The sequence below is a fragment of the Chiloscyllium punctatum genome, chromosome 22, assembly GCF_047496795.1.
Source record: "Chiloscyllium punctatum isolate Juve2018m chromosome 22, sChiPun1.3, whole genome shotgun sequence".
Taxonomy (NCBI): Eukaryota; Metazoa; Chordata; class Chondrichthyes; order Orectolobiformes; family Hemiscylliidae; genus Chiloscyllium; species Chiloscyllium punctatum.
Window position 1 is genome coordinate 25,193,891 of NC_092760.1, and position 27,132 is coordinate 25,221,022.

Genomic DNA, 27,132 nt, shown 5'->3' on the forward strand with positions numbered 1-27,132 from the left:
ACAGAGATTGTTGATAATCTGATGGGTTGGGCCATAACCGTTGGAGGAGAACAGCCAGGAGTGAGAGCTTGGAGGAGGGAACGGGCAGGAGAGGGAAGTAAGGAATGAGGAGAGTGAACAACATTAGGAGACAGAGTGAAGACCAGTGTGTTACTTACAGACATGCTATTAAATTCCAAAGTCCCAGCTTCCTCAAGCTCTGACAGCCCATACCATATGGTGGTGTGTGAATCCTCAGCATGTCATCCTAATTTTCCCAAAGGTCAGAACATACTGCTGTCACTGTTGCTAGGTCAAAATCCTTGAATTCCTTCTCCAACAGCATTGTGGCGGTTCAAGAAGACAGATCACCACCATCTGTTCATGAGGTAGATTAGATTACTTACAGTGCGGAAACAGGCCCTTCGGCCCAACACGTCCACACCGACCTGCCGAAGCGCAACCCACCCAGACCCATTCCCCTACATTTACCCCTGCCCCTAACACTACGGGCAATTTAGCATGGCCAATTCACCTGACCTGCACATTTTTGGACTGTGGGAGGAAACCCACGCAGACACGGGGAGAACATGCAAATTCCACACAGTCAGTCGCCTGAGACGGGAATTGAACCCGGGTCTCTGGCGCTGTGAGGCAGCAGTGCTACCTCATTAGGCACAGATAGCTTGTCGTCCCATAATTCCCAGAAAATAGAACTATTTTTACTGTAATATATACAGTTATGCTGCTGCAAAACAAACTACAAGTGGAAATAGCTTTTGTTCAAAACTTTTTTCCTCCCTGAATTTTATTCACTGGAAAATTAGAAATCTGTTCGTGATCCATGAGAGACCTTAACGTGCGTAGAAAATTAATATTCACTGGAATTGTGAGATTGTTACCGATCGTGATAGGATCCAATAGAGACAGGTTCCTGTGTTGACAGCCTAGTCCCAAACCCCCAACTCATGTCTGACAAATACTAACCACCCACATTACCTGGTGCAGACACACAGCTCAGTAACAGAGAGATCCTGCTGTCTGAGAGAATGGTTAGATTAGATTAGATTAGATTAGATTAGATTACTTACAGTGTGGAAACAGGCCCTTCGGCCCAACAAGTCCACACCGACCCACCGAAGCGCAACCCACCCAGACCCATACACTTACCCCTTCACCTAACACTCTGGGCAATTTAGCATGGCCAATTCACCTGACCTGCACATCTTTAGACTGTGGGAGGAAACCGGAGCACCCGGAGGAAACCCACACAGACACGGGGAGAATGTGCAAACTCCACACAGACAGTCGCCTGAGACGGGAATTGAACCCGGGTCCCTGGCGCTGTGAGGCAGCAGTGCTAACCACTGTGCCACCGTGCAGCCCTCTTCCTCTTCACACACCCTCTCAACCCTCACGGTCCACCCCCTCAAACTCCATCAGCCCCTCATGGCCCACCCTCTCACCCCAACAGAACCCATCCCCTCACACTCCTCCCCCCCCCCCCCAACACACTCCTCCCCCTTCGTCACTGCCCCCACCTCCCACTTCCCATCATATTTGCTCCCCCCTCACATTGCCCCCCCCACTCTCAACACTGCGCCCTCTCATACTTCCCCTTCATACCAGCCCCCTCTCATACTGACCCCCTCTCCCTCCTCTCTCACTGCCTCAAACAGACAATAAAGGCTGACAGCTGGGATCCTCCAGTTGATTCTGTGCACTCTCTCCTCAGACGTCCCAGATCCCCCTGACTCTCCGTCGGTACTCAGTATTGGGGAGGACTGCTGCACGATCCAATGGGAGCCCCCGGCATTTGATGGAGGTCAACCTGTGCTGGGTAAGAGTGAGACTGTGGGGTAAACACAATGGCTGTAGATGCTGGAAACCAGAGTCTGGATTAGAGTGGTGCTGGAAGAGCACAGCAGTTCGGGCAGCATCCGAGGAGCAGCGAAATCGACGTTTCGGGCAAAAGCCCTAATCCTGCTGAAGGGCTTTTGCCCGAAACATCGATTTTGCTGCTCCTTGGATGCTGCCTGAACTGCTGTGCTCTTCCAGCACCACTAATCCAGAGTGAGACTGCGTCTGAAGGTTGCAGGCCAAGTAGAAGACAGGACCAAGCTATACACTGTCTTCTTCTTTTGCTCTGCTCACTGTCTCTCTTACCTCCCTTCCTCCCTTTTGTGCTCTCTCTCTCTGTCCCCTTGATTTCTATCATTCCACTATCTATTTCTATGTCTCTTATGCTCTTTCATGAGCAACTATTCTGTTTCTATCGGCCCGTTTTTGCTTACTTGCTATTCTTCCTCTGTTTACTTGATCTCTTTATCTATTGGCATGTCCTTATTCTACCCCTTTTACACTGGCTTATTCCTGTCTGTCTCTCCATCTCTCTCTCTCTCTCTCTCTCTCTGTGTCTCTCACTTTCTGGCTTTCTCACTCGCCATCCGTCCCTCTTTCTCTGTATCTATCTGTCTCTCTTTCTCTGTGTCTGTCTGTCTGTCTGTGTTTATCTGTCTCTAAACCTCCATGACACAAACTCTGTCTGTCTGTCTGTCTGTCTTTGTCTCTCTCTCTCTCTCTGTCTCTCACTGTCTCTCTCTATCTATCTCTCTCTGTTTCTCTCTGTCTGTCTGTCTTTGTCTCTCTCTCTCTCTTTCTCTCACTGTCTCTCTCTCTCTTTCTCTGTCTCCCACAACACTTCCCCACTGTTGTCCCCCCTCTCCTTTTCCTCCCTCACTGCTGGGATGGGACCACCTCTCTCTTTCTGTCTATCCTTTTCCCTTCACTCTCTTGGTTTCACAGGGTACGTGCTGGAAAGGAAGAAGAAGAACAGTTGTCGGTGGATGAGGCTGAACTTTGACCTCTGGAAGGAGACGACATATGAGGCAAAGCGAATGATTGAAGGGGTTGTCTATGAGATGAGAGTCTACGCTGTCAATTCTATTGGCATGTCGCGGCACAGCCAAGCCTCCAGACCCTTCGTACCGATTGGTGAGAGTCTGACCAGGACAGGGTTGGAGGCCAGACGTGGGCAGCAACATGGGGGGAGCAGGCTGCCGAGAGGCCAGGCAGTGAGACCTGGAAATGCATTGGTCTCGCGATACCCTCTCTCTCACAGGGAGATATCAATACACTTTCTGGTGTCTCTCAGTCCCCTCTCTCTCACAGGGAGATATCAATACACTGTCTGGTGTCTCTCAGTCCCCCCTCTCTCTCACAGGGAGATATCAATACACTGTCTGGTATCTCTCAGTCCCCCCTCTCTCACAGGGAGATATCAATACACTGTCTGGTGTCTCTCAGTCCCCCCTCTCTCTCACAGGGAGATATCTATACACTGTCTGGTATCTCTCAGTCCCCCCTCTCTCACAGGGAGATATCAATACACTGTCTGGTATCTCTCAGTTCCCCCCTCTCTCACAGGGAGATATCAATACACTGTCTGGTATCTCTCAGTCCCCCCTCTCTCACAGGGAGATATCAATACACTGTCTGGTGTCTCTCAGTCCCCTCTCTCTCACAGGGAGATATCAATACACTGTCTGGTGTCTCTCAGTCCCCTCTCTCTCACAGGGAGATATCTATACACTGTCTGGTATCTCTCAGTCCCCTCTCTCTCACAGGGAGATATCTCTACACTGTCTGGTATCTCTCAGTCCCCTCTCTCTCACAGGGAGATATCTCTACGCTGTCTGGTATCTCTCAGTCCCCTCTCTCTCACAGGGAGATATCTCTACACTGTGGTAAAAACAATGACTGTAGATGCTGGAAAGCAAATACTGGATTAGTGGTGCTGGAAGAGCACAGCAGTTCAGGCAGCATCCAACGAGCAGCGAAATCGACGTTTCGGGCAAAAGCCCTTCATCAGGAATAAAGGCAGTGAGCCTGAAGGGTGGAGAGATAAGCTAGAGGAGGGTGGGGGTGGGGAGAGAGTAGCATAGAGTACAATGGGTGAGTGGGGGAGGAAATGAAGGTGATAGGTCAAGGAGGAGAGGGTGGAGTGGATAGGTGGAAAAGAAGATAGGCAGGTCGGACAAGTCAAGGAGACAGTAACTGGGCTGGAAGTTTGAAACTAGGATGAGGTGGGGAAGGGGAAATGAGGAAGCTGTTGAAGTCCACATTGATGCCCTGGGGTTGAAGTGTTCCGAGGCGGAAGATGAGGCGTTCTTCCTCCAGGCGTCTGGTGGTGAGGGAGCGGCGGTGAAGGAGGCCCAGGACCTCCATCTCCTCGGCAGAGTGGGAGGGGGAGTTGAAATGTTGGGCCACGGGGTGGTTTGGTTGATTGGTGCGGGTGTCTCTGAGCTGTTCCCTAAAGCGCTCTGCTAGGAGGTGCCCAGTCTCCCCAATGTAGAGGAGACCACATCGGGAGTAATGGATACAATAAATGATATTAGTGGATGTGCAGGTAAAACTTTGATGGATGTGGAAGGCTCCTTTCGGGCCTTGGATAGAGGTGAGGGAGGAGGTGTGGGTGCAGGTTTTACAGTTCCTGCGGTGGCAGGGGAAAGTGTCAGAATGGGAGGGTGGGTCGTAGGGGGGTGTGGACCTGACCAGGTAGTCACGGAGGGAACGGTCTTTGAGGAAGGCGGAGAGGGGTGGGGAGGGAAATATATCCCTGGTGGTGGGGTCTTTTTGGAGGTGGCGGAAATGTCGGCGGATGATTTGGTTTATGCGAAGGTTTGTAGGGTGGAAGGTGAGCACCAGGGGCGTTCTGTCCTTGTTACGGTTGGAGGAGTGGGGTCTGAGGGCGGAGGTGCGGGATGTGGACGAGATGCATTGGAGGGCATCTTTAACCACGTGGGAAGGGAAATTGCGGTCTCTAAAGAAGGAGGCCATCTGGTGTGTTCTATGGTGGATCTCTACACTGTCTGGTATCTCTCAGTCCCCCCTCTCTCACAGGGAGATATCTATACACTGTCTGGTATCTCTCAGTCCCCTCTCCCTCACAGGGAGATATCTGTACACTGAGTGATGTCCCTCAGTCCCCTCACTCTCAGGGAGATATCTGCACACCGACTGACTGGTGTGCGTGTCTCTCTCTCTCTCTCTCTCTCTCAAAGAGGTATCTGCACACTGACTGGTGTGTCTAAGCTGATTATTTGTTGTGTGTGAGATTGATATCCCACTGTAATAATCTGAAACATTGCTATCCCACCCAAAATCGAGTATTAACTGATTCCTTTCCTGCAGCGCCCACTAGTGAACCCACGAATCTGACTGTGGAGAATGTGAGTGACACAGCCATCTCTCTGAAGTGGAGAGCTCCAGAGAAGGTGGGGGCAGCTGGATTGGATGGATATCTGGTGGAGTATTGCAAGGAGGGATGTGAGTGTCTGACCACACAGCTGTTCACTGTGTACATATGTTGTTCTGCTCTGAGGCTGTATACACACACTGTTCACTATTAGATCATGTTATTGCATGGGGCTGTGTACACCCTGACAATGATTGGATGTAGATTTGACATTCCTGATGGAAGGGAGCTGTGCAGTATCCAAATGCGGACAGTCACAGACATGCAAACAATGAATCTGCTTGGTTAATGACACTGTATGTTCTAGTGACCTAATCCGAAAGTAGCTCAACACACAGCACTATGGTAACTTATCACATCGCTGCCTCAGTGCTCACACGGAACTGATTTACACAGGGTTCTGCACAATAGTACTATGGCCATTTACAGCAAATCCCCCTGCAACTCAGTTTACTGCTGCTTTCATTTTCAATTTACAAGGAGGAGGTGATGGTCTCATGGTATTTTCATGGGCCTGTTAATCCAGAGACCCAGGTAATGTTCTGGGAGTCTGCGTTTGAATCCCACCATGACAGATAGTTGAATTTGAAATCAAAGAAAATCTAGAATTCAGATCCTAACACTGAAACCGTTGGAGATTATTGGGAGAGACCTATCTAGTTCAGTAAAGGAACAGCAACAATTTGCTGTTCTACATATCCATCATGCAAACATTTTCTCCATCTCACTCACTATCTCAAGTTGTCTTACCTTCCTATCTCCCCGTCTTATCCCTTACTCCTGTCTCCATGTCTCTGACCACCCCTCTCTCTTTCCCTCTCTTGCCTCCTCTGTCTCCCCCTCTCATTGGTCAATACTTCTCTATTGAACATTGAACATAGAACATTCTAGCGCAGTACAGGCCCTTCGGCCCTCGATGCTGTGCCGACCTGTGGAACCAATCTGAAGCCTATCTAACCTACACTATTCCACTCTCATCCATATGTTTATCCAATGATCATTCAAATGCCCTTAAAGTTGGCGAGTCTACTACTGTTGCAGGCAATGCGTTCCACGCCCATACTACTGAGTAAAGAAACTACCCCTGACATCTGTCCTATATCTATCATCCCTCTATGTTTCTCTCTTCACTTCCTGCTTCTCCTCCACCTTCCTGTTTCCTCAGCGAATGACTGGGTACCTGCTCAGCAAGGACTGACTGATCGTAACTCAATCCTAATCCATGACTTGCCCACGGGGGAGAGGATGCATTTCCGAGTGAGAGCCATCAACATGGCAGGACCGAGTGCTGCAGCCTCACTGAGCCAACCGGTCACCATCCGGGAAATAGTCCGTGAGTATCAGTCTCACACACACAGACACACACAAACACCCACACAGACACACAGCATATCTACACACGCACACAGACACACACAAAACACGCACACGGACGCATACACAAAACACACACACACAACACGCACACAGATACATATGTGCTTTCACACATACTCACACAGACCCATATTCCCAATAAATATATACTCATTCACACAGTCATATACATAACTTGACACATTATACATACACTCGCACATAGACAGAGATATATATATATACACACACAAACATAGACACAGACGCATGTGCACATGTGCATAAATATAGGTACACACCCCAATAGATGTACATGCCTACAATGTAGGCACATAAAAGATTGGATTCAAACCCTAATCTATAGACAAGGAAATGGAGAAGGAAATAGGCAGACAAATGTGTTAGCGAGTTTTGAGAAGATTTGTCGCTCAGGTTGAGGTTCTGGATATAGGTTTGCTCGCTGAGCTGGAATGTTCATTTTCAGACGTTTCGTCACTATACTAGGTAACATCTTCAGCGAGCCTCTGGACAAAATGAATGTGTAACATAGAATGATTATTATGGGGACCTTCATTATCCCAAAATGAATGAGCCATAAAAGGTTTGGAGAATGGAGTTCCTCCAATATGTACAGGGTTCAATCAGCACCTCAAAAGCCCAAAGAATATTTGGCTTTGGACTTGAACTATTCCAGGGCATAACTGTGGGCGGTGGTAGTAAAATGGCAGAAATATGAGAGAAGGATTAACTGTCAGTATCAACCAGGGAGAATCACCAGGAACGTGACAGTGCAAGATCAGTTCAGAAATTTCATATGATGAGGAGAAATTTTAAATCAGCTCATAAAGCTCAAACAGGATAAAGCTCTGGCCTGGAACAGAGAGTAAATATGGCTGTTTCAGCTGAGCATTACCTTCAACACATTCTCCTCCGTATTTCAGAGCGGCCCAGGATCTGTCTGCCTCGAAACCTCCGACAGAAGGTGCTGAAAGTGGTGGGAGAGTCAGTGAACCTCCTGATCCCCTTCCAGGTAAGCAGTCTCCCCAGATCAGTAACACCATTCAACAAAGACACTAGCTGTCAGTCCCATTCCACATTCCCCAAGTCCTCTTCCCTCAGTCCCATTCCCCTGTGTCCTCTCGAATCATTCAGGACAGAGAAGGCCCTTCAGCCCCTCGGGTCTGTACTACCAGAAATACGCTACTAGCTGCAGTAGATCCACTTTCCCACACTAGGCCCATCGGCTTGAGAACACTTCCCGTTCTCTTCCAAGTACTTTGTAAAGGTTTTAAGGTTTCCTGCCCTAACTACCCTCCCAGGCAGAGCATTCTAGATTCCCACCAACCACTTGGTGAGAAAGATTTTCCTCAAATGCCATCTAAACCTCCTGCCTTTAACATTGTGCCTGCTTGACTAAGGAGATCAGCTGCTTTCAATTCACCTTGTCTAAGCCCCTCATAATCTTATACTGCTCTATCAGGTCTCCCCTCAACCTTCTCTGCTCCAGAGAAAACAGCCTGAACTTATCCATTCTCACTCCATAGCTGAAATGCTCCTTCCCAGGTAGCATCCTAGTAAATCTCCTCTGCAAGCCGTCTAGTGCAATCACATCTTTGTACAGTGTGGTGACCAGACCTACACACAGTACACTAACTATGGCCTAACCAAAGTTCTATATAGCTCCATCATAATCTCCATGCACTTGCAATCGATACTTCAACTGATAAACACAGGTGCCCCATTTGTCTTCTTAGCTACCTTATTTACCTGTCCTACCACCTTCAGGGATCTGTGGACAAGCATCTCCAGTTCCTTCTGTTCCCCTGACCTTTGTAGTATCCTGGGGTAAAAACAATGACTGCAGAAGCTGGAAACCAGATTCTGGATTAGTGGTGCTGGAAGAGCACAGCAGTTCAGGCAGCATCCAATGAGCAGCGAAATCGACATTTCGGGCAAGAGCCCTTCATCAGGAATAAAGGCAGTGAGCCTGAAGCGTGGAGAGATAAGCTAGAGCTTTATTCCTGATGAAGGGCTTTTGCCCGAAACGTCGATTTCGAAGCGACTTGGATGCTGCCTGAACTGCTGTTCTCTTCCAGCACCACTAATCCAGAACCTTCATCCCCTCCCCCACTCACCCATTGTACTCTATGCTACTCTCTCCCCACCCCCACCCTCCTCTAGCTTATCTCTCCATGCTTCAGGTTCTCTGCCTTTATTCCTGATGAAGGGCTTTTGCCCGAAACGTCGATTTTGCTGCGAATTGGATGCTGCCTGAACTGCTGTGCTCTTCCAGCACCACTAATCCAGAATCTGGTTTCCAGCACCTGCCGTCATTGTTTTTACCTCGTGGGGAGAGAGTAGCATAGAGTACAATGGGTGAGTGGGGGAGGAGATGAAGGTGATAGGTCAGGGAGGAGAGGGTGGAGTGGATAGGTGGAAAAGGAGCTAGGCAGTTCGGACAAGTCCGGACAAGTCAAGGGGTCCTATCCACTCCACCCTCTCCTCCTTGACCTATCACCTTCATCCCCTCCCCCTCTCACCCATTGTACTCTATGTTACTCTCTCCCCACCCCCACCCTCCTCTAGCTTATCTCTCCACGCTTTTTAGTATCCTGCCATTCATTTGAGTATGGGAAAAGGATTCACATTTTTGGATCATTGGAACCTCTTTTGGGGTAGAAGTGACTTGTACAAGAAGAATGGATTGCACCTAAATTGGAAGGGGGCTAATATACTGTCAGGGAGATTTGCTGGAGCTGCTCGAGAGGATTTAAACTAGTATGGTGGGGGGAGTGGGGAGAAGGTGGGACCCAGGGAGTTAGTGAGGAAAGAGATCGATCTGAGATGGGTACAGCTGAGAACAGAAGTGAGTCAAACAGTCAGGGCAGGCAGGGACAAGGTAGGACTAATAAATTAAACTGCATTTATTTCAAGGCAAGGGGCCGAACAGGGAAGGAAGATGAACTCAGGGCATGGTTAGGAACATGGGACTGGGATATCATAGCAATTACGGAAACATGGCTCAGGGATGGGCAGGACTGGCAGCTTAATGTTCCAGGACTTAGCAGGTCTTATACACTTAATGGTAAGGTCCTAGAGGGTGTTGCTGAACAAAGAGACCTTGGCGTGCAGGTTCATAGCTCCTTGAAAGTGGAGTCACAGGTAGATAGGATAGTGAAGAAGGCATTTGGTTTGCTTTCCTTTATCAGTCAGAGTATTGAGTACAGGAGTTGAGAGGTCGTGTTGCAGCTGTACAGGACATTGGTTAGACCACTGTTGGAATATTGTGTGCAAATCTGGTCTCCTTCCTATCAGAAGTATGTTGTAAAACTTGAAAGGGTTCAGAAAAGATTTACAAGGATGTTGCCAGGGTTGGAGAGTTTGAGCTATAGGGAGAGACTGAACAGGCTGGGTCTGTTTTCCCTGGAGCGTCGGAGGCTGAGGGGTGACCTGATAGAGGTTTACAAAATCATGAGGGGCATGGATAGGATAAATAGACAAGGTCTTTTCCCTGGGGTCAGGGAGTCCAGAACTAGAGGGCATAGGTTTAGGGTGAGAGCGGAAAGATATAAAAGAGACCCAAGGGGCAACGTTTTCACTCAGAGGGCAACCGTCGGCCAAACTTTGTGCCATCCTCAAATTTACCATCCCTCCCTCATTCTCTCTCCAGCATTATGAATATCACCCATTATGAGGGACCCAGCACTGATCCCTATGGTTTGCCATTGTACACAGGCTCCAGTCTCACAAACAGCCTTCTGCCACCACCCTCTGTCTCCTGTCACTGAGCCAATTTTGGATCCAGCTTGTCAATTTACCTAGGATCCCATGAGCTTTTACTTTCTTCATCAATTTCCTGTGTGGGACCTTGTCAAAGGCCTTGCTGAAATCCATATAAATTTACAGTAATTGTCCGATCCTCATCCAAACACTTGGTCATCTCCTCAAAGGTGAATGAGTTTGTTCGGCATGACCTCCCTCTGACAAAGCCATGCTGACTATCCCTGATCAATCCTTGCCTCTCTAATTAAGGATTAATTTTCTCCCTCACTATTTTCTCCAATAGCTTCCAGACTATTGATGTAAGACTTTCTGGACTATAGTTCCCTGGCCCATCTCTACGATCTTCCCTGTAAAGTAGACCCACACCAGCAGTCCATCAGTCCTCTGGCACCTCTATGGCCAGAGACAATTTGAAAATTTGGATCAGGGCCCAGTTAAATTTGCCAAACTCTCTCATACTGCCTTGCTTCTGATGTCAATCTGCTTAAGAACTTCACAGCCCATTTTCTCAAATTCTGCACTTGTATCCTTCTTCTCCTGAGTACTCAGTACTCATGAGGGACTGATTTAACTCTCTCCCAATGACCTCTGGCTTCCTGCACAGATTACCATCTTGACCCCCAGTAGACCCTATTGTTTTCCTGGTTATCCATTTCCTCTCGATATGTTTGCAGAATATCTTAGGGTTCTACATAATCCAGCATTTTCTCATGCCCCTCACTTTTACTCTTCTAATTGCTGTTTGAAGTTCCACCCTGCATTTCCTGTACTCCTCCAGGGACACCATTGTTTTACTCCATTTGTACCTGTAATACGCCTCTTTTTTTGTTTTTATTCAGTCATAGAGTCATACAGCATGGAAACAGACCCTTCGGTCCAATCAGCCCATGCTGAACCTAATCCCAAACTAAACTAATCCCCCCTGCCTGCTCCTGGCCCATATCCCTCCAAACGTTTCCTATTCATGTATCTATCTCAATGTTTTTTAAATGTTCCTGAATATTCCTAGACATCCATGGGGTTTATTGTTCCTACATTTCGCTCTAAAGGGAAGATGTTGGGCTATACTCCCCCTGTTTCTTTTGTGAATGCTTCCCATTGTTCTGCTATAAATTTACGCTCAAGTAGCTGATATGGACTTACCTGATAACAACTCCTCCCAATTACCACTCCCCAGCGCCTGCCAAATACTGATGTAATTTGCCCTCCCCCAGTTTAGTACCTTCCTGCAAAGTCCTGCTGTCTTAAAACTTAAGGAGTTGATTCCAAATGCTACCCTACTGAAAGGTCAATCATTTGGCCAGGCTCATTAGCCAATACAAGGTCCAATATGGCCCCTCCTCTAGTTGGACAATCAATACTCTTTCAAGGAAGCCTCTTGCTTACACTTAAGTTCTGCCCCATCTAAGCCTCTTGCTCTGAGTGAGCCCCAGTCAATGTTGGGGAAGTTAAAGTCACCCACAATTTTATTGCATATTATTACATATTTTCATAAACTGCCTACATATTTGTTCCTCAATGTCTCGGTGGCGGTTGGAGGTCCGATAGCATAATCCTATCAGGGTGAGTGCATCCATCTTCTTTTTTGGGCTCTACCCATATTGCCTCAGTGGATGAGCCCTCCAGTATGTGCTCTCTGAGTGCAGATGGAACATTATCTATGATTAGTAATGCAACTCCTCCACCTCTTTCACCTTCCTCTCTGACTCATCTAAAACAAGGAAATGCTGAAATGTTGAATCCTGTCCCCCTCTCAACCAAATCTCCATAATGGCCACGACGTCAAAGTCCTGTGTACTGATCCAAGCTCTAGGCTCATCTGCCTTACCTAGAATACTCCTTCAATTGAAATAAACACACTTCAGCCCATCAGCACCATCGTGTTCATTAACTGGTTACTTAAATTACAGTTCAGTCTTTGTAAATAGTCTCAATCTCTCTGTGTGGAAGAGGGAAGGATGGAAACACTACAGTCATGTCATGTTTGGAACTTACTGTACCTTGACGCCAGGTTCTTCTTTGATCTGCTGTTCAATCACGGTGACTGTGCCCACTTTTCCCAGAATGCTCCTCAGAGAAGTCTCTCTGCCGCCCTCTATTGGGTGAGGAAATACCCCCATCCCACTCGAACACTGTGGGGATAGAGAGGTAGACACTCCACCACTCATACTCTGGGAAGGGGACAGACCCTCTCACTCACTGATGCCTTGGGGATAGAGATCCCTTCCAACACTAACACTGACACCCTCAGCCAATTGTAGATACTGGCAATGCACATGTACCCCCACTCCTACTCTAATGACCTCAGGATAGAGAAATACATACTTCTCCAACCCTGTTGCCTGAGCCTCACGAATTCTGTTGGAGTGTCTGTGCTGAAGGAAGTGCTGTATTGTCAGAGGGTCGGTACCGAGGGAGTGCTGCACTGTTGGAGGGTCAGTACTGAGGTAACACTGCACTCAGGGAGGGTCAGTACTGAGGTAACACTGCACTGTCGGAGGGTCAGTGCTGAGAGCGTGACACACTGTCGGAGGGTCAGTACTGAGGGAGTGTTGTATTGTCAGTGGGTCAGTGCTGAGGGAGGGCCATTCTGTCAGAGGATCAGCACTGAGGGAGTAGGCCATTCAGCCCCTCACACCTGCCATTCAATCGGATCACAGCTGAACCGTTGTTCTCCTTGTTCTTTCCCTGTAACCCTTGATTGATCAGGAATCTATCTCCGCCTTAAATATGCACAAGGACTCTGCCCCTAAGATCTCTGTGGTAAGGTTTTCCAAAGACTCTCAACCTCTGAGGGAAGAAATTCCTCTTCATTTCAGTCTTAAGTTGGTGCCCCTGTATTCTGAGATTCTGTCCTGTGGTGCTAGACTCTCCCACGAGGGGAAGCATCCTGTTTAGCCTTCCTAAGACAATACTATGGATCATGCCTAGTGAAGCTTCTCTGAGCTGCGCCCATTGAAATTATGTCTTACCTTCAATAGGGAGACGAAAATTGCTCACACACTCCCGATGTAGTCTCCCCAGCACATTTTACAGTTGCACTAAGACTTCCTTGCTCTTATAATCCAACCCCTTTAAAACCAGGGCTGGCGTTCCATTGATGACCTGCTGCATCAGTGTGCTACTTTTCTGTGTTTTGTGTACAAGTACGCCCCCCCCCCCCCCAACATGTTGCAGCTTTCTGCTGTTGAATTTAAATAATATTCTGTTTAGTTCTCCTTTTCAGAATGAACAGCTTCACATTTTCCCACACTAGACTTCATTTGCCAGTTTTTTGCCCTCCAACATAATTTGTCAATATCTCTCTGTAAACTGTTTGTATCCCTCTCGCAACCTGCTTTTCCATCTATTATCATCTGCACATTTGCCTACAGTTTTTATGAACTAGACCAGACCACCGCCCCCCCCCCCCTCAAAATATTTTAGGAAAGTAGCCCAGACCTTATCTTTTTCTTATTTTAAAGTGAAACATAAAATGCTATGTTCCCAATGCAAAATTAGATTAGATTCCCTATGGTATGGAAACAGGCCCTGCAGCCCAACAAGTCCATACCGACCCTCCAAAGAGTAACCCACCCAAACCCTACCCTATATTTACCCCTGACAATGCACCTAACACTACAGGCAATTTAACATGGCCAATTCACCTGACCTGCACATCTTTGTGACTGTGGGAGGAAACTGGAGCACCCAGAGGAAACCCACACAGACACGGGGAGAATGTAGAAACTCCACACAGACAGTCGCCTGAGGTGGGAATTGAACCTGGGTCCTTGGTGCTGTGAGGCAGCAGTGCTAACCACTGGGCCACCGTACCACCCATATGGCTGGTCAAATTACACAACTTGAAGCAAAACACCATTTATTCAAATACTACAGTTAAAATAAACAAAAACAAACTCAACTCTATTGTAAAACTTAACAGAATAATATACAGTAACTATTACTAGTTAACTGTTCCAATATAGTAACATGCTGAAAATGTGTTGCTGGAAAAGCGCAGCAGGTCAGGCAGCATCCAAGGAGCAGGAGAATCGACGTTTCAGGCATGAGCCCTTCTTCAGGAAGGGCTTCCAATATAGGGCTTCCAGTTTCCTTCCAATATAGTAACATCCCATAAACGCATCCTTTGGCTAAAAGGCAAATTCAGAAAATAGATTTGCCTCACAGGTAAGCCAGCAGCAGAGAGAAACCTTAGTTTCTGGCTGTAACCAAGAGAAGGAAAAGATGGCTTCGACTTCAAGACTCCAGCAGCATCTGCAGAACCTAAAAGCTAAAAAAAACCCCTGGAAATCCTGGTCTGTGAGAGCTGGCAATACCCCCATCCAGGCTGCTTCTATAGGGAGGTGCTTTTGCTAACGCTATTGGAGAGGGTTTAAATGTGGAAGGGGGATGGGAAACAAATGAGGAGGTTAATGCACAGTAAGGAGGTAGTATCTAAAGCCTGTAAGGAACTAGATAATGAGGTCAGCATGATTAGGGGGAAGAGTAGGCAGGGAGCAGACAATGAACACAAAGGGACAGATGGTCTGAGGTGCATTTGCTTTAGTGTGAGAAGTGTAGTGGGTAAGCCAAGGAACATCTGGCTTGGATTAGTACCTGGGAGTATGATGTTAGTGCTATTACTGAGACATGGTTGAGGAAAGAGCAAGATTGGTAACTAAATATCCCAGGACATAGATGCTACAGGCAGGTTAGAGAGGGAGGTAAAAGGGCTGGAGGAGTTGCATTACTGGTCAGAGAGGATATCACAGCTGTGCTGAAGGAGGACACTATGGAGGACTCGAGCAGTGAGGCAGTATGGGCAGAGCTCAGAAATAGGAAGGGTGTGGGAACAATGTTGGGCTTGTACTACAGACCTCCCAACAGCGAGCATGAGCTAGAGGTACATATATATGAACAGATTATGGAAAGATGTAGGAGCAATAGGGTGGTGGTGATGGGAGATTTTAATTTTCCCAACATTGATGGAGTTCACTTAGTATTAGAGGTTTAAATGGAGCAGAATTTGTAATGACCATCCAGGAGGGTGTTCTAGAGCAGTGTATAAATAGTCCAACTTGGGAAGGGGCCATACTGGACCTGGTATTAGGGAATGAGCTCGGCCAGGAGGCTGAAGTTTACTTTGGGAATAGTGATCACAATTCTGTAAGTTTTAGGATACTTATGGACAAAGACGAGAGTGGTCCTGAAGGAAGAGTGCTAAATTGGGGGAAGACCAACTACAGCAAAATTCAGCAGGAGCTGGGGAATGTGGATTGGGAGCAGCTGTTTGAGGGTAAATCCACATTTGGTATGTGGGAGGCTTTTAAAGAGAGGATGATTAGAGTTCAGGAGAGATATGTTCCTGTGAAAACGAGAAATAGGAATTGCAGATTAGGGAACCATGGATGACTGGTGAAACTGTGAGACTAGTTAAGAGGAAAAAGGAAGTATTCATAAGGTCTAGGCGACTGAAACACAGAAGAATATCAGGAAAGTAGGACCAATCTGAAATGAGGAATTAAGAGGGCTAAAAGGGGTCATGCGATATCTTTAGCAAACAGGGTTAAGGAAAATCCCAAAGCCTTTTATTCATATACAAGGAGCAAGAAGGTAACTAGGGAAAGGGTTAGCCCACTCAAGGGCAAAGGAGGGAAGTTATGCGAAGAATCAGAGAAAATGGGTGAGCTTCTTGGATCAGTATTGAAGTATCGATATTCACCGAGGAAAGGGACATGACGGATGTTAGGATTAGGGATAGATGTTGATTACTCTACATCAAGTCAGCATAAGGAGGGAGGAGATGCTGGGTGTTCTAAAGGGCATTAAAGTGGACTAGTCCCCAGGTCCGGATGGGATCTATCCCAGGATACTGAGGGAAATGAGAGAGGAAATAGCTGGGGCCTTAACAGATTACAGCATCCTTGAACACGGGTGAGGTCCCAGAGGACTGAAGAATTGCTAATGTTGTCCCCTTGTTTAAGAAGGGTAGCAGGGATAATCCAGGTAATTACAGACCCGTGAGCCTGATGTCGCTGGTAGGGACAAGATACTGAGGGATAGGATCTATTTACATTTGGAAAAAAATGGACTTATCGGTGATAGGCAACGTGGTTTTGTGCAGGGAAGGTCATGTCTTACAAACTTAATAGAATCCTTTGAGAAAAACCAAGTTTACTGATGAGGGAAGGACTGTAGGTTCCTGATGAAGGGTTTTTGCCTGAAACATCAATTTCGAAGCTACTTGGATGCTGCCTGAACTGCTGTGCTCTTCCAGCACCACTAATCCAGAATGTAGATGTGATATACATGGACTTCAGTAAGGTGTTTGATAAGGTTCCTCATGGTAGGCTGATGGAGAAAGTGAAGTTACATGGAGTCCAGGGTGTGCTAGCTAGATGGATAAAGAACATAGAACATAGAACATTACAGCGCAAAACAGGCCCTTCGGCCCTCGATGTTGTGCCGACCTGTAAACTATTCTCAGCTCATCCCCCTACACTATCCCCAAAACATCCATGTGCTTTTCTAAGGATTGCTTAAATCTCGCTAATGTGGCTGAGTGGACTGCTTAGCAGGTAGGGCATTCCATGCCCTTACGACCAAAGATGGCGTAAGTAAGAGAGAGTTGATGAGAGCGAGAGGGGAGTCGAGCAAGAGAGAGGGAATGGGGTGAGCGAGAGTGTGAGTGGGTGCAATAGAGAAAGAGCGAGAGACGACCTAGAGGGGGCGAGAGAGAGGGGGGGGAGAATGAGATGGGCAATTTAGAGAAAGTACGAGATGGGGTGAGCAAGAGAGAGAGAGTTGGCAAGCGAGGGAGGGGGCCGAGAGAGAGAGACAGAATGTGGTGAGTGAGAGAGAGAGAAAGAGAGAGGGCAAGAGAACATAGAACAATACAGCGCAGTACAGGCCCTTTGGCCCTCGATGTTGCGCCGATCCAAGCCCACCTAACCTACACTAGTCCACTATCCTCTATATGCCTATCCAATTCCCGTTTAAATGCCCATAAAGAGGGAGAGTCCACCACTGCTACTGGCAGGGCATTCCATGAACTCACGACTCGCTGAGTAAAGAACCTACCCCTAACATCTGTCCTATACCTACCACCCCTTAATTTAAAGCTATGCCCCCTCGTAATAGCTGACTCCATACCTGGAAAAAGGTTCTCATGGTCAACCCTATCTAAACCCCTAATCATCTTGTACACCTCTATCAAGTTACCCCTAAACCTTCTTTTCTCCAATGAAAACAGCCCCAAGTGCCTCAGCCTTTCCTCATACCATCTTCCTCCCATACCAGGCAACATCCTGGTAAACCTCCTCTGTACCCGTTCCAGTGCCTACACATCCTTCCTATAGTATGGCGACCAAAACTGCACACAATACCCCAGATGAGGCCGCACCAGAGTCTTATACAACTGCAACATGACCTCAGGACTCCGGAACTCAATTCCTCTACCAATAAAAGCCAGTACGCCATATGCCTTCTTCACCGCACTATTTACCTTGGTGGCAACTTTCCGAGATCTGTGTACATGGACACCAAGATCCCTCTGCTCATCCACACTCCCAAGTATACAACCATTAGCCCAGTAGCCAATCTTTTTGTTACTCATACCAAAGTGAATCACCTCGCACTTACCCACATTGAACTCCATTTGCCACCTTTCTGCCCAGCTCTGCAGCTTATCTATATCCGCTGTAACCTGACACATCCTTCCTCACTGTCAACAACTCCACCGACTTTCGTATCATCCGCAAACTTGCTCACCCAACCTTCTAGCCCTTCCTCCCGGTCATTTATAAAAATGACAAACAGCAATGGTCCCAAAACAGATCCTTGCGGAACTGGCTGGGCAACAAGAGACAGAGAGTAGTAATGGAAGGGAGTTTCTCAAAATGGAGAACTGTGACCAGTGATATTCCTCAGGGATCTGTGCTGGGACCGCTGTTGTTTGTGATATACATAAAAGATCTGGAGGAAGTTATAGGTGATCTGATTAGCAAGTTTGCAGATGACACTAAGATTAGTGGAGTAGCAGATAGTGAAGGGGACTGTCAGAGAATACAGCAGAATATAGGTAGATTGGAGAGTTGGAGAAATGGCAGATGGAGTTCAATCCGGACAAATGCGAGGTGATGCATTTTGGAAGATCCAATTCAAGAGCGAGCTATACAATAAATGGAAAAGCCCTGGGGAACATTGATGTACAGAGGGATCTGGGTGTTCAGGTCCATTGTTCCCTGAAGGTGGCAACGCAGGATGATAGAGTGGTCAAGAAGGCATACGGCATGCTTTCCTTCATCAGACAAGAGTTGGCAGGTCATGTTATAGTTGTATAGGACGTTGGTTCGGCCACATTTGGAATACTGCACATATTTCTGGTCATCACATTACCAAAACGATGTGGATGCTTTGGAGAGGGTGCAGAGGAAGTTCACCAGGATGTTGCCTGGTATGGAGGGGACTAACTATGAGGAGAGGTTGAGTAGATTAGGATTATTTTCATTAGAAAGACGGAGGTTGAGGAGGGACCTGATTGAGGTCTACAAAATCATGAGAGGTATAGACAGGATGGATAACAAAGAAGCTTTTTCCCCAGAGTAGGGGACTCAATTACTCGGGGTCACAAGTTCAAGGTCAGAGGGGAAAAGTTTAAGGGAGATAGGTGTGGAAAGTTCTTTACTCAGAGGGTGGTGGGGGCCTGGAACACGTTGCCAGTGGAGGTGGTAGGAGCAGGAACGATAGCGTCATTTAAGTTGTATCTAGACAGATACATGAATGGGCAGGGAGCAGAGGAGTACAGATCCTTAGAGAATAGGTGACAGGTTTAGATCGAGGATCTGGATCAGTGCAGGCCTGATGGACCGAAGGGCCTGTTCCTGTGCTGTAATTTTCTTTGCCCCTTGTTCCAACTTTAAAAAAGAATCCAAGGCCTCACAAGGTGTTTGTGTTACCAGTGACAGCTTGCTCCCTCTTGTTCAATCTCTCTTAAAAGAAACCAGGACAAAACAACCTCTTAAAGCCACAGCAAGATCACTCAGTGCATTTCACTCCCTTCAACTCATGAATAAATACCAGAAATAGTTGTGGTCTCAGTACTGATCCTGATGGGAACCCCACTGTTCACAGGTTGCCAATCTGAAAAATAACTCCTTATCCCTAAAATAACTCCATCGAGGCTGGTATCCTGTCACCAAGTCACCCTTTATTTATACACAGAGAGTCCTTGACACTGCTCCAACTCTCAGAGTGAACAAAACCTCTGACACTCCTGTTTATTGTTTATTGTACCTTGTATTGTTTATTTTGTTAAACAATACAAGGTACAAACAGTTAACATGAACAGCCGTACCACAAGAAACAGCAACGTACAGAGGGGTGGGGCGTCAAAGCCAGACCCCAAACTCCACCAGTTCACAGGGAAACAATGACAGACCTCGAATAGCACCTTAACCTTATGGAGAAGATAGCAATAAACGCAATCACATCCAGACAGTCCTACACACCGAACAAAAAAACACTCCTGTTTATTTGTTTTACTTTTCTTCCCCCGATACTACCACCTGTCAGCGGTAATGTTTATTTTCCCCCCGCACCCATGTCGCGTGTGTGTGTGTGTGTGTGTGTGTCAGACACAGTGAAAAACAACAAGTGTGTAAATCTTTATTTAAATCCCACCACCAGGGAAAGAGGAAACAGCCGTGTGGCCAGTGACAAGCACTGCCCTTCACATCAAAGGACAATGCTGTGTGATCAAACAGTGAAGGGGAGGGTAGGGACTAAATCAAAATAGATTTAGTCTATTAAATAATACACTCCACTCCCTGCGGCACCCACCTCTCCCTGAACAACTCCAGGGTGTTGGTGGACACCGCATGCTCCTTCTCCAAGGACACCCGGGCTCTAACGTAACCCCGGAAGAGGGGCAGGCAGTCGGCCCTAACGACCCCCTCCATGGCCCGCTGCCTGGACCTGTTTATGGCCAGTTTGGCCAGGCCTAGGAGCAGACCCACGAGGAGGTCCTCTGCCCTACCGTCCCCCCTCTGTACCAGGTGACACACTCCTATTTATATCTGTCAGCCAGGGCTCCCTGATCAGGCCAGATTAACAGCTCCAGTTTGGGAACTCATAACTAATGAGGGTTACCTGGCTGACCTTGTTACAATCACTACAGTCCCCACTTGCTGTTTCCTGCCCATTCGACAATTCTCTACCCAGACCAACACACCATCTCCAAGACCGTGAGCTCTGATCTTATGACTAAACATTTTGTCAAATGCCTTCTGAAAGTCCAAATACAACACATCTACTGTTTCCCCCCTATCCAGTCTGGTTGCGTTTCTTCAAAAAAACCAATAAATTAGTCAGATACGATTTCTTTTCCATGAAGCCATGCTGACTCTGTTTGATTGAATTATGACACTCCAAATGTGCAATTACTTCCGTAATAATTAATTCCAATGCTTTTCCAACAACAGATGTTATGCTAATCGCTTTTCACCACCCCCACGTTTTGAATGGGGATGGCACTTTAGCAGTGTTCAAATTCTCTAGTACTCCTTCAGAATTTGACGATTTTTGGAAAATTACAACCGATACACTCAGTATCTCTGTAGCGACTTCTTCTAGGATCCTAGAATGCAAAGCCAGGAGATTTATCTGCCTTTAGTCCCATTAGTTTGTTTAATGCTTCTTCTCTCGTGATTGTATTTAATTCCTTGCCAGTATTCTATGGTATTAATGGGATGTTCAAAATACCTTCGTCAGTGAACATTGATGCAAAATATCGGTTACCTCCTTTGCCATTTCCTCGTTCTCCATAACTATCTCCCAATGGCCTTCCAAACTCTCAGTGCATATCCTCTGGCCCTATCTACCCTGCTATGTGCTAGATGTCTCTGATCTCTACTCTGTATGAAGCCTCTTACAGCGTCCTGTGGGGAGGGATAGTACAGTCGCTGCTCGTGCATCTCCCGTGAGATGTGGTTGTCTGACAGGAATTGTTGCTGTGACTGACTGTGCAGGGCAAGCCCAGACCAGTGGTCAGCTGGTTGAAGGATGGACAGCCTCTCAATCTGCAGGACATCACAGTCCGCAACAGCGACAGCGACACCATTCTGTTTATCCGCAGTGCAGAGCGTGGACATTCGGGCATCTACCAACTGCAGGTAGAGGTTGAGAGTGCCCAGGACACAGCCAGCATCCACATCCAGGTCATAGGTAAGTCCACGTCACTAATTGCACACTGCAGTTTCCACAAGCAATTCCCTCATCAGTTAGGGACAACACAGGGTTAGATACAGAGTCAAGCTCTCTCTACACTGTCCCCATCAGACACTCGCAGAACAGGGACAGCACAGAGTTAGATACAGAATAAAGCTTCCTCTATATTGTCCCCAGGTTAGGTACAGTGTGGGGTTAGATACAAGGTAAAGATCCCACTACATTGTCCCCTTCATACACTCCCAAGGCAAAGCAACCCACTTGGTTGGCACCATATCCAGTCCCTCTGTTACTGAAGCTTTGTAGCACAAATTACAAGCAGAAATTCACCAAACGATCCTTAGACAACACCTTCCAAACACACAACCACTTCCACCGAGAAGGACAAGGGTAGAAGATACCTAGGAACACCACCACCTGCTAGTTGCCCTCCAAGCCATTCAGCATCCTGACATGGAAATATATCGCCATTCCTTCATTGTTTCTGGGTCACATTCCTACAATTCCCTCCCTAAGAGCATTGTGACTCAATTGACAGCACATGGACTGCAGTGGGTCAAGAAGGCAGGTCACCACAATCTTTTCAAGGGCTGCTAGGCACTGGCAATAAAAGTGCTGGCCATCCAGTGAAGTTCCCATTCCACAAGTGAATAAGAAAAGAGGTCACAGGGTAAAGTTGCCATTACACCGTCCAGGTCAAACCCTCCCAGGACAGGAACACAGAGTAAAGCCTCCTCGATACTGACCCCATCACACTCTCAAGACAGGCACAACACGGGGTAAGGTACAGAGTAAAGCTCTCACTATGCTGTCCCCATCAAATATTCCCAGGATGGGGACAGCACGGGGTTAGATACAGAGTAAAGCTCCCTCTGCTCTGTCCCCATCAAACACTCCCAGGACAGGAGTGGTTATCACATTGCTTCAGTGTGCTCAGTATAAATTAATGCTGTGGTGATTATAACCAATGAGATCATCTCAAAGAGTAAAGTGTTTTGTGACCTTTGGAGTTTGTGGAAGGTTGTTTCGCAATTAATCAAGCATTTCAGAAAAATGTCTCAATATCCTCGGGTCTCGAACCTGTTCTCTCGAACACCTTCCAGGGAATACAACCCAAGTTTGGGTCATCTCTCCCCATGTTGGAGCACATGTATCACTCTAGTAAATACACTGTTGTCCCTGAAACACTCATATCTCCTTCCAAATGGATGAGGCTCAGAGCAGCTCCCAGTGACTCCAAGACTCTGTAAGGCTGCATCGTGATGTCTGGGCCTTTGTGTTTGAGTCCTTGAGATAAAAAGCAGAATTCCTTTTGGACTTGTTGGATCAGTTTGTGGACCTGTTCAGAATATTTTAATGATCTGCAGAGCTGGAGCCACACAGTGCACATTTGTTTGTGCACTGCTTTTCCCCATTTAGTTTAGATTCCCCACAGTGTGGAAACAGGCCCTTTGGCCCAACCAGTCCACACTGACCCTCCGAAGAGTAACCTACCCAGACCCATTTCCCTCTGACTGATGCATCTAACACTATGGGCAATTTAGCACGGTCAATTCACCTAACCTGTGGGCGGAAACCGGAGCACCCGGAGGAAACCCATACAGACAGTCGCCCGAGGCTGGAATCGAACCTGGGACCCTGAGGCAGTGGTGCTAACCACTGAGCCACCGTGCTGCCTGAATTTAGAAGGAGACCAGTTTTCTTCTTTTTAGGTCACAAGTGGGTGACCTCACAAATACCCACATTGTAATCTACTTAGCTCCGTTTTACTCAATCACTCCATCGACTGGGAATTACTGAAAAAAGAGACACGTTGACACCTTGTACTCAGAAGGCAAGAATGCAAAATTTCAGACAATCGAAACAATTTTTACTGCAGGAGAAAAGGGCCACAAGATTTGAGCTGGAGAGTGCTAATTGGTTGACAGGTCAGTTCTGATTGAGCACTGAATTGAAATTATTTCAGCCTTTTGGAATTTTGCATTTTTGCATCAGTCCTGAGTGAAATTTGGTGTTCTAGTATCCATCCTAACCGAAGTATGGCTTTCTTGCTTCTGTCAGGATGAATGCAAGATGAAAAATCTTTAACAACTCAACTCTCCCTTCAGCGATACATGGGAACTTGGTTATGCAGAACCTTTAACTGTTTCGTTGTACTGTCATGCTTCAATCTACAGTCCTGATTCTGCTGCCTGGTCTCAACATAGATCCTTGTCAGCTATCACTGATCACAAACTACTAGTTACTCTACCCACTCGATAGACCTCCTCTCCCTCTCCAGACACTCAGCCTGTTCAGCTACCAGCTCAGCCTGAGTGAAGGGCATCCGAGAACCATAGGTTCCTTCAGTCATACATTGCAAATGAGGCTCTTTGGCTCATCAAACCTGTACTACCAGAAAGATGGTAACTCTGCACTTGTCCCACTTTCCTCCACTCGGCCCAGGCAGTGCATTCCACACACTTGTCGGCTTCTCAATTAAAAAAAAACTTTCTGCAGATTCCCTCTAAACCTCCTGCCTTTCACCTTAGAATTATTCCCCCTTGTTATTGACCCTTCAACTAAGGGGAATACCTCCTCTCTATTCACCTTGTCCATGCCCCTCATCATCTTATACACCTCTGTCAGGTTCCCCTCAGCCTTCTCTGCTCCAGGGAAAACAACTTGAGCTCTTCCAGCCTCTCTTTGTCGCTAAGATGCTGCATCCCCTGAAAACATCCTGGGGAATCTCTTCTGCACTCCCTTCAGTGCGATCACATCCCTCCTGTAGTGTGGGACCAGAACGGGACACTGTACTCCATCTGTGGCCTCACCAAAGTTCTGTTCAGTACCACCAGAACCTCTCTGCTGTTGTAATCTGTGCCTTGACTGAAGTGTCCTGTTTGCTACTTTGACCTGAACCTTGGTCAGGCCAGAATTGGATTACTGGACACCACACTTCAGGAAGGATATGCTTGTACTGGACGGGGGTGCCAAAGAGATTTCCCAGGATGTTGCCAAGGATGGAGCACTTCAGCTATGAAGAGAGGTTGAGTAAGCTTGGGTTGGTTCCTTTGGTGAGAGGAGACCTGATTGAGGTATATAAGACTGAGGAGTATGGACAAGGTGAAGAGAAAGCAACTGGTCCTCTTAGATGAAGGGTCAATAACAAGGGGGAATGTCCACCACGGCTCTTACCAATTGTTATAGATGTACCATAGGAAGCATCCTATTTGCAGCTTTAACACTATAGTCTGCATTCTGTTCTATGTGCTTAGGTAAGGTGTCATTTGTATAGTTAGCATGCAAAACATTTTTTTTTGTTGTATCTCAGTCCCTGTGACAAGCATAGTCAATCAAATCAAAATGTATTTAGTTTGGTCCAGCAGCTGCTCTGCCCAAGACCACAAGGAATTGCAGAGAGTTGTGAACACAGCCCGAGGCCATCACACAAACCAGCCTTCCTGCCAGTAACTCCATGTACATTTCCTGCTGCCTTGGGAAAGCAGCCAATGGGGTGGCCTGGTGGCTCAGTGCACTGCTGCCTCACTGCACCAGAGACCCGGGTTCGATTCCCACCTCGGGCGACTGAATGTGTGGAGTTTGCATATTCTCCCCGTGTCTGTGTGGGTTTCCTCCGGGTGCTCTGGTTTCCTCCCACAGTCCAAAGATGTGCAGGTCAAGTGAGTTGGCCATGCTAAATTGCCCAGAGTGTTCAGAGATGTGTAGGTTAGGTGCATTAGGCAAATACAGGATGGGGGAATGGGTCTGGGTGGGTTACTCTCCAGAGGGTGGGTGTGGACTTGTTGGGCCAAAGGGCCTGTTTCTACACTGTACGATTTTAACTCTAATTCAATTAATCAAACATCCCTCCCACCTGATTATAAAATACAAAACTTTGAAAATACTTACCAACTGATTTCAGAACAGCTTCTTCTCCTCTGTGAGCAGACTTATGAACACACCACTCATATATTAGAGTTGATCTTTGCAGCTTTAACACTATAGTCTGCATTCTGTTCTATGTGCTTAGGTAAGGTGTCATTTGTATAGTTAGCATGCAAAACAATTTTTTTTTGTTGTATCTCAGTCCCTGTGACAAGCATAATCAATCAAATCAAAATGTATTAATCCTGTCCCTCCACCTTCAGAGATTAGCCAAACACCCAAAGATCCCTCAGTACCTCTGAACTTCTTACTGCCCTGTTACATCTGTACAAAGCTTCATTCAGACCTGTGTCGCCTCACCTCAGAAAGGATATGACAATCTTGGAGGGAGTTGTATATTAAAGAAAAGGATTCTGGGACTGAGAGGGTTAATCCCTTTAGCCCTAATTAGCCCTAATCCCTTTAGCGTCTAACACCTTCATGAAAGCACTCAGTGTTTTTGCCCACATCTCTTCTGTGGTAGAGAATTCCACAGACTCACCACTCTCTGAGTGAAGATCTTTCTCCTCATCTCAGTCCGAAATGGTTTATCCCGTATTAATAAATGCGAGCACTGTCTCTGGACTGCCTGGTCATCGGGACCATCCTTCCTGTGTTTATCCTGTCTGGTCCTGTTCGAGTTTTGTAGGTTTCTATGAGATTGCCCCCTTCATTCTTCTAATCCCCAGTGGAAGCAGTCCTAACCAATCCAGTCTCTCTTCATACATAAATCAGGAAACAGTCTGGTCAATCTTCACTGTATTCCCTCCATAGGCAGAACATCTTTCCCCAGGGAGGGGACTAAACTGCACATAATACTGCAGGTGAAAAGACAGGTCAGCCCAGACTAACTGAACAGTGTTGAGGAGCCAAATCCCCTCCTTCTGTCCCCACTATCGAAGACATGCTGCAGTCCCAGTTAGATGCAGAATGAAGTCCCACTTCTACTCAGTGCTAGTCCAGTATTTTTAATGTCACTCACTCAGAATTAGATTCCCTACAGTGTGGAAACAGGCCCTTCAGCCCAAGTCCACACCGACCCTCTGAAGAGTAACCCACTCAGACCCATTCCCCTGCCCTATATATACACCCCTGACTAATGTGCCTAACACTATGCACAATTTAGCCTGGCCAATTCACCTGACCTGCACATCTTTGGATTGTGGGAGGAAACCGGAGCAAACCCACGCAGACACGGGGAGAATGTGCAAACTCCACACAGTCAGTCGCCCGAGGCGGGAATTGAACCCGGGTCTCTGGCAACGTGAGGCAGCAATGCTAACCACTGAGCCACCGTGCCACCCCACCTACTCACTCACTCACTCACTCACTCACTCACTCATTCATTCATTCATTCATTCATTCATTCATTCATTCATTCATTCACCCACCCACCCACCTCTCCTGCAGTCCCCATGCTGAGTTATTCTCACTGTCCTGTGTGCTCTCCCAGACAGGCCAGGACCCCCTATTGCTGTGAAGATCCGTGAGGTGTGGGGCTTGAATGTGGCTCTATCCTGGCTACCCCCGAAGGATGATGGCAACTGTGAGATCACTGGCTATACCATCCAGAAGGCTGACAAGAAGACCATGGTAAGAGTGTGCCAGAATGTTGTGGGATGAGGGGGAATGACAACACA

At 47.1% G+C, this 27,132-nt stretch overlaps 1 protein-coding gene across 1 annotated transcript in view; it reads left to right on the plus strand.

Moving 5' to 3' along the window:
- LOC140493459 (myosin-binding protein C, cardiac-type-like) overlaps positions 1-27,132 on the plus strand; it is an 80,694-nt gene that overhangs the window by 47,760 nt on the left and 5,802 nt on the right. Inside the window, 7 exon segments of the mRNA XM_072591904.1 lie at positions 1,715-1,819; positions 2,785-2,973; positions 5,173-5,307; positions 6,402-6,569; positions 7,537-7,625; positions 21,388-21,583; positions 26,946-27,085. Of these exon segments, the coding sequence (XP_072448005.1) occupies positions 1,715-1,819; positions 2,785-2,973; positions 5,173-5,307; positions 6,402-6,569; positions 7,537-7,625; positions 21,388-21,583; positions 26,946-27,085 (1,022 nt within the window).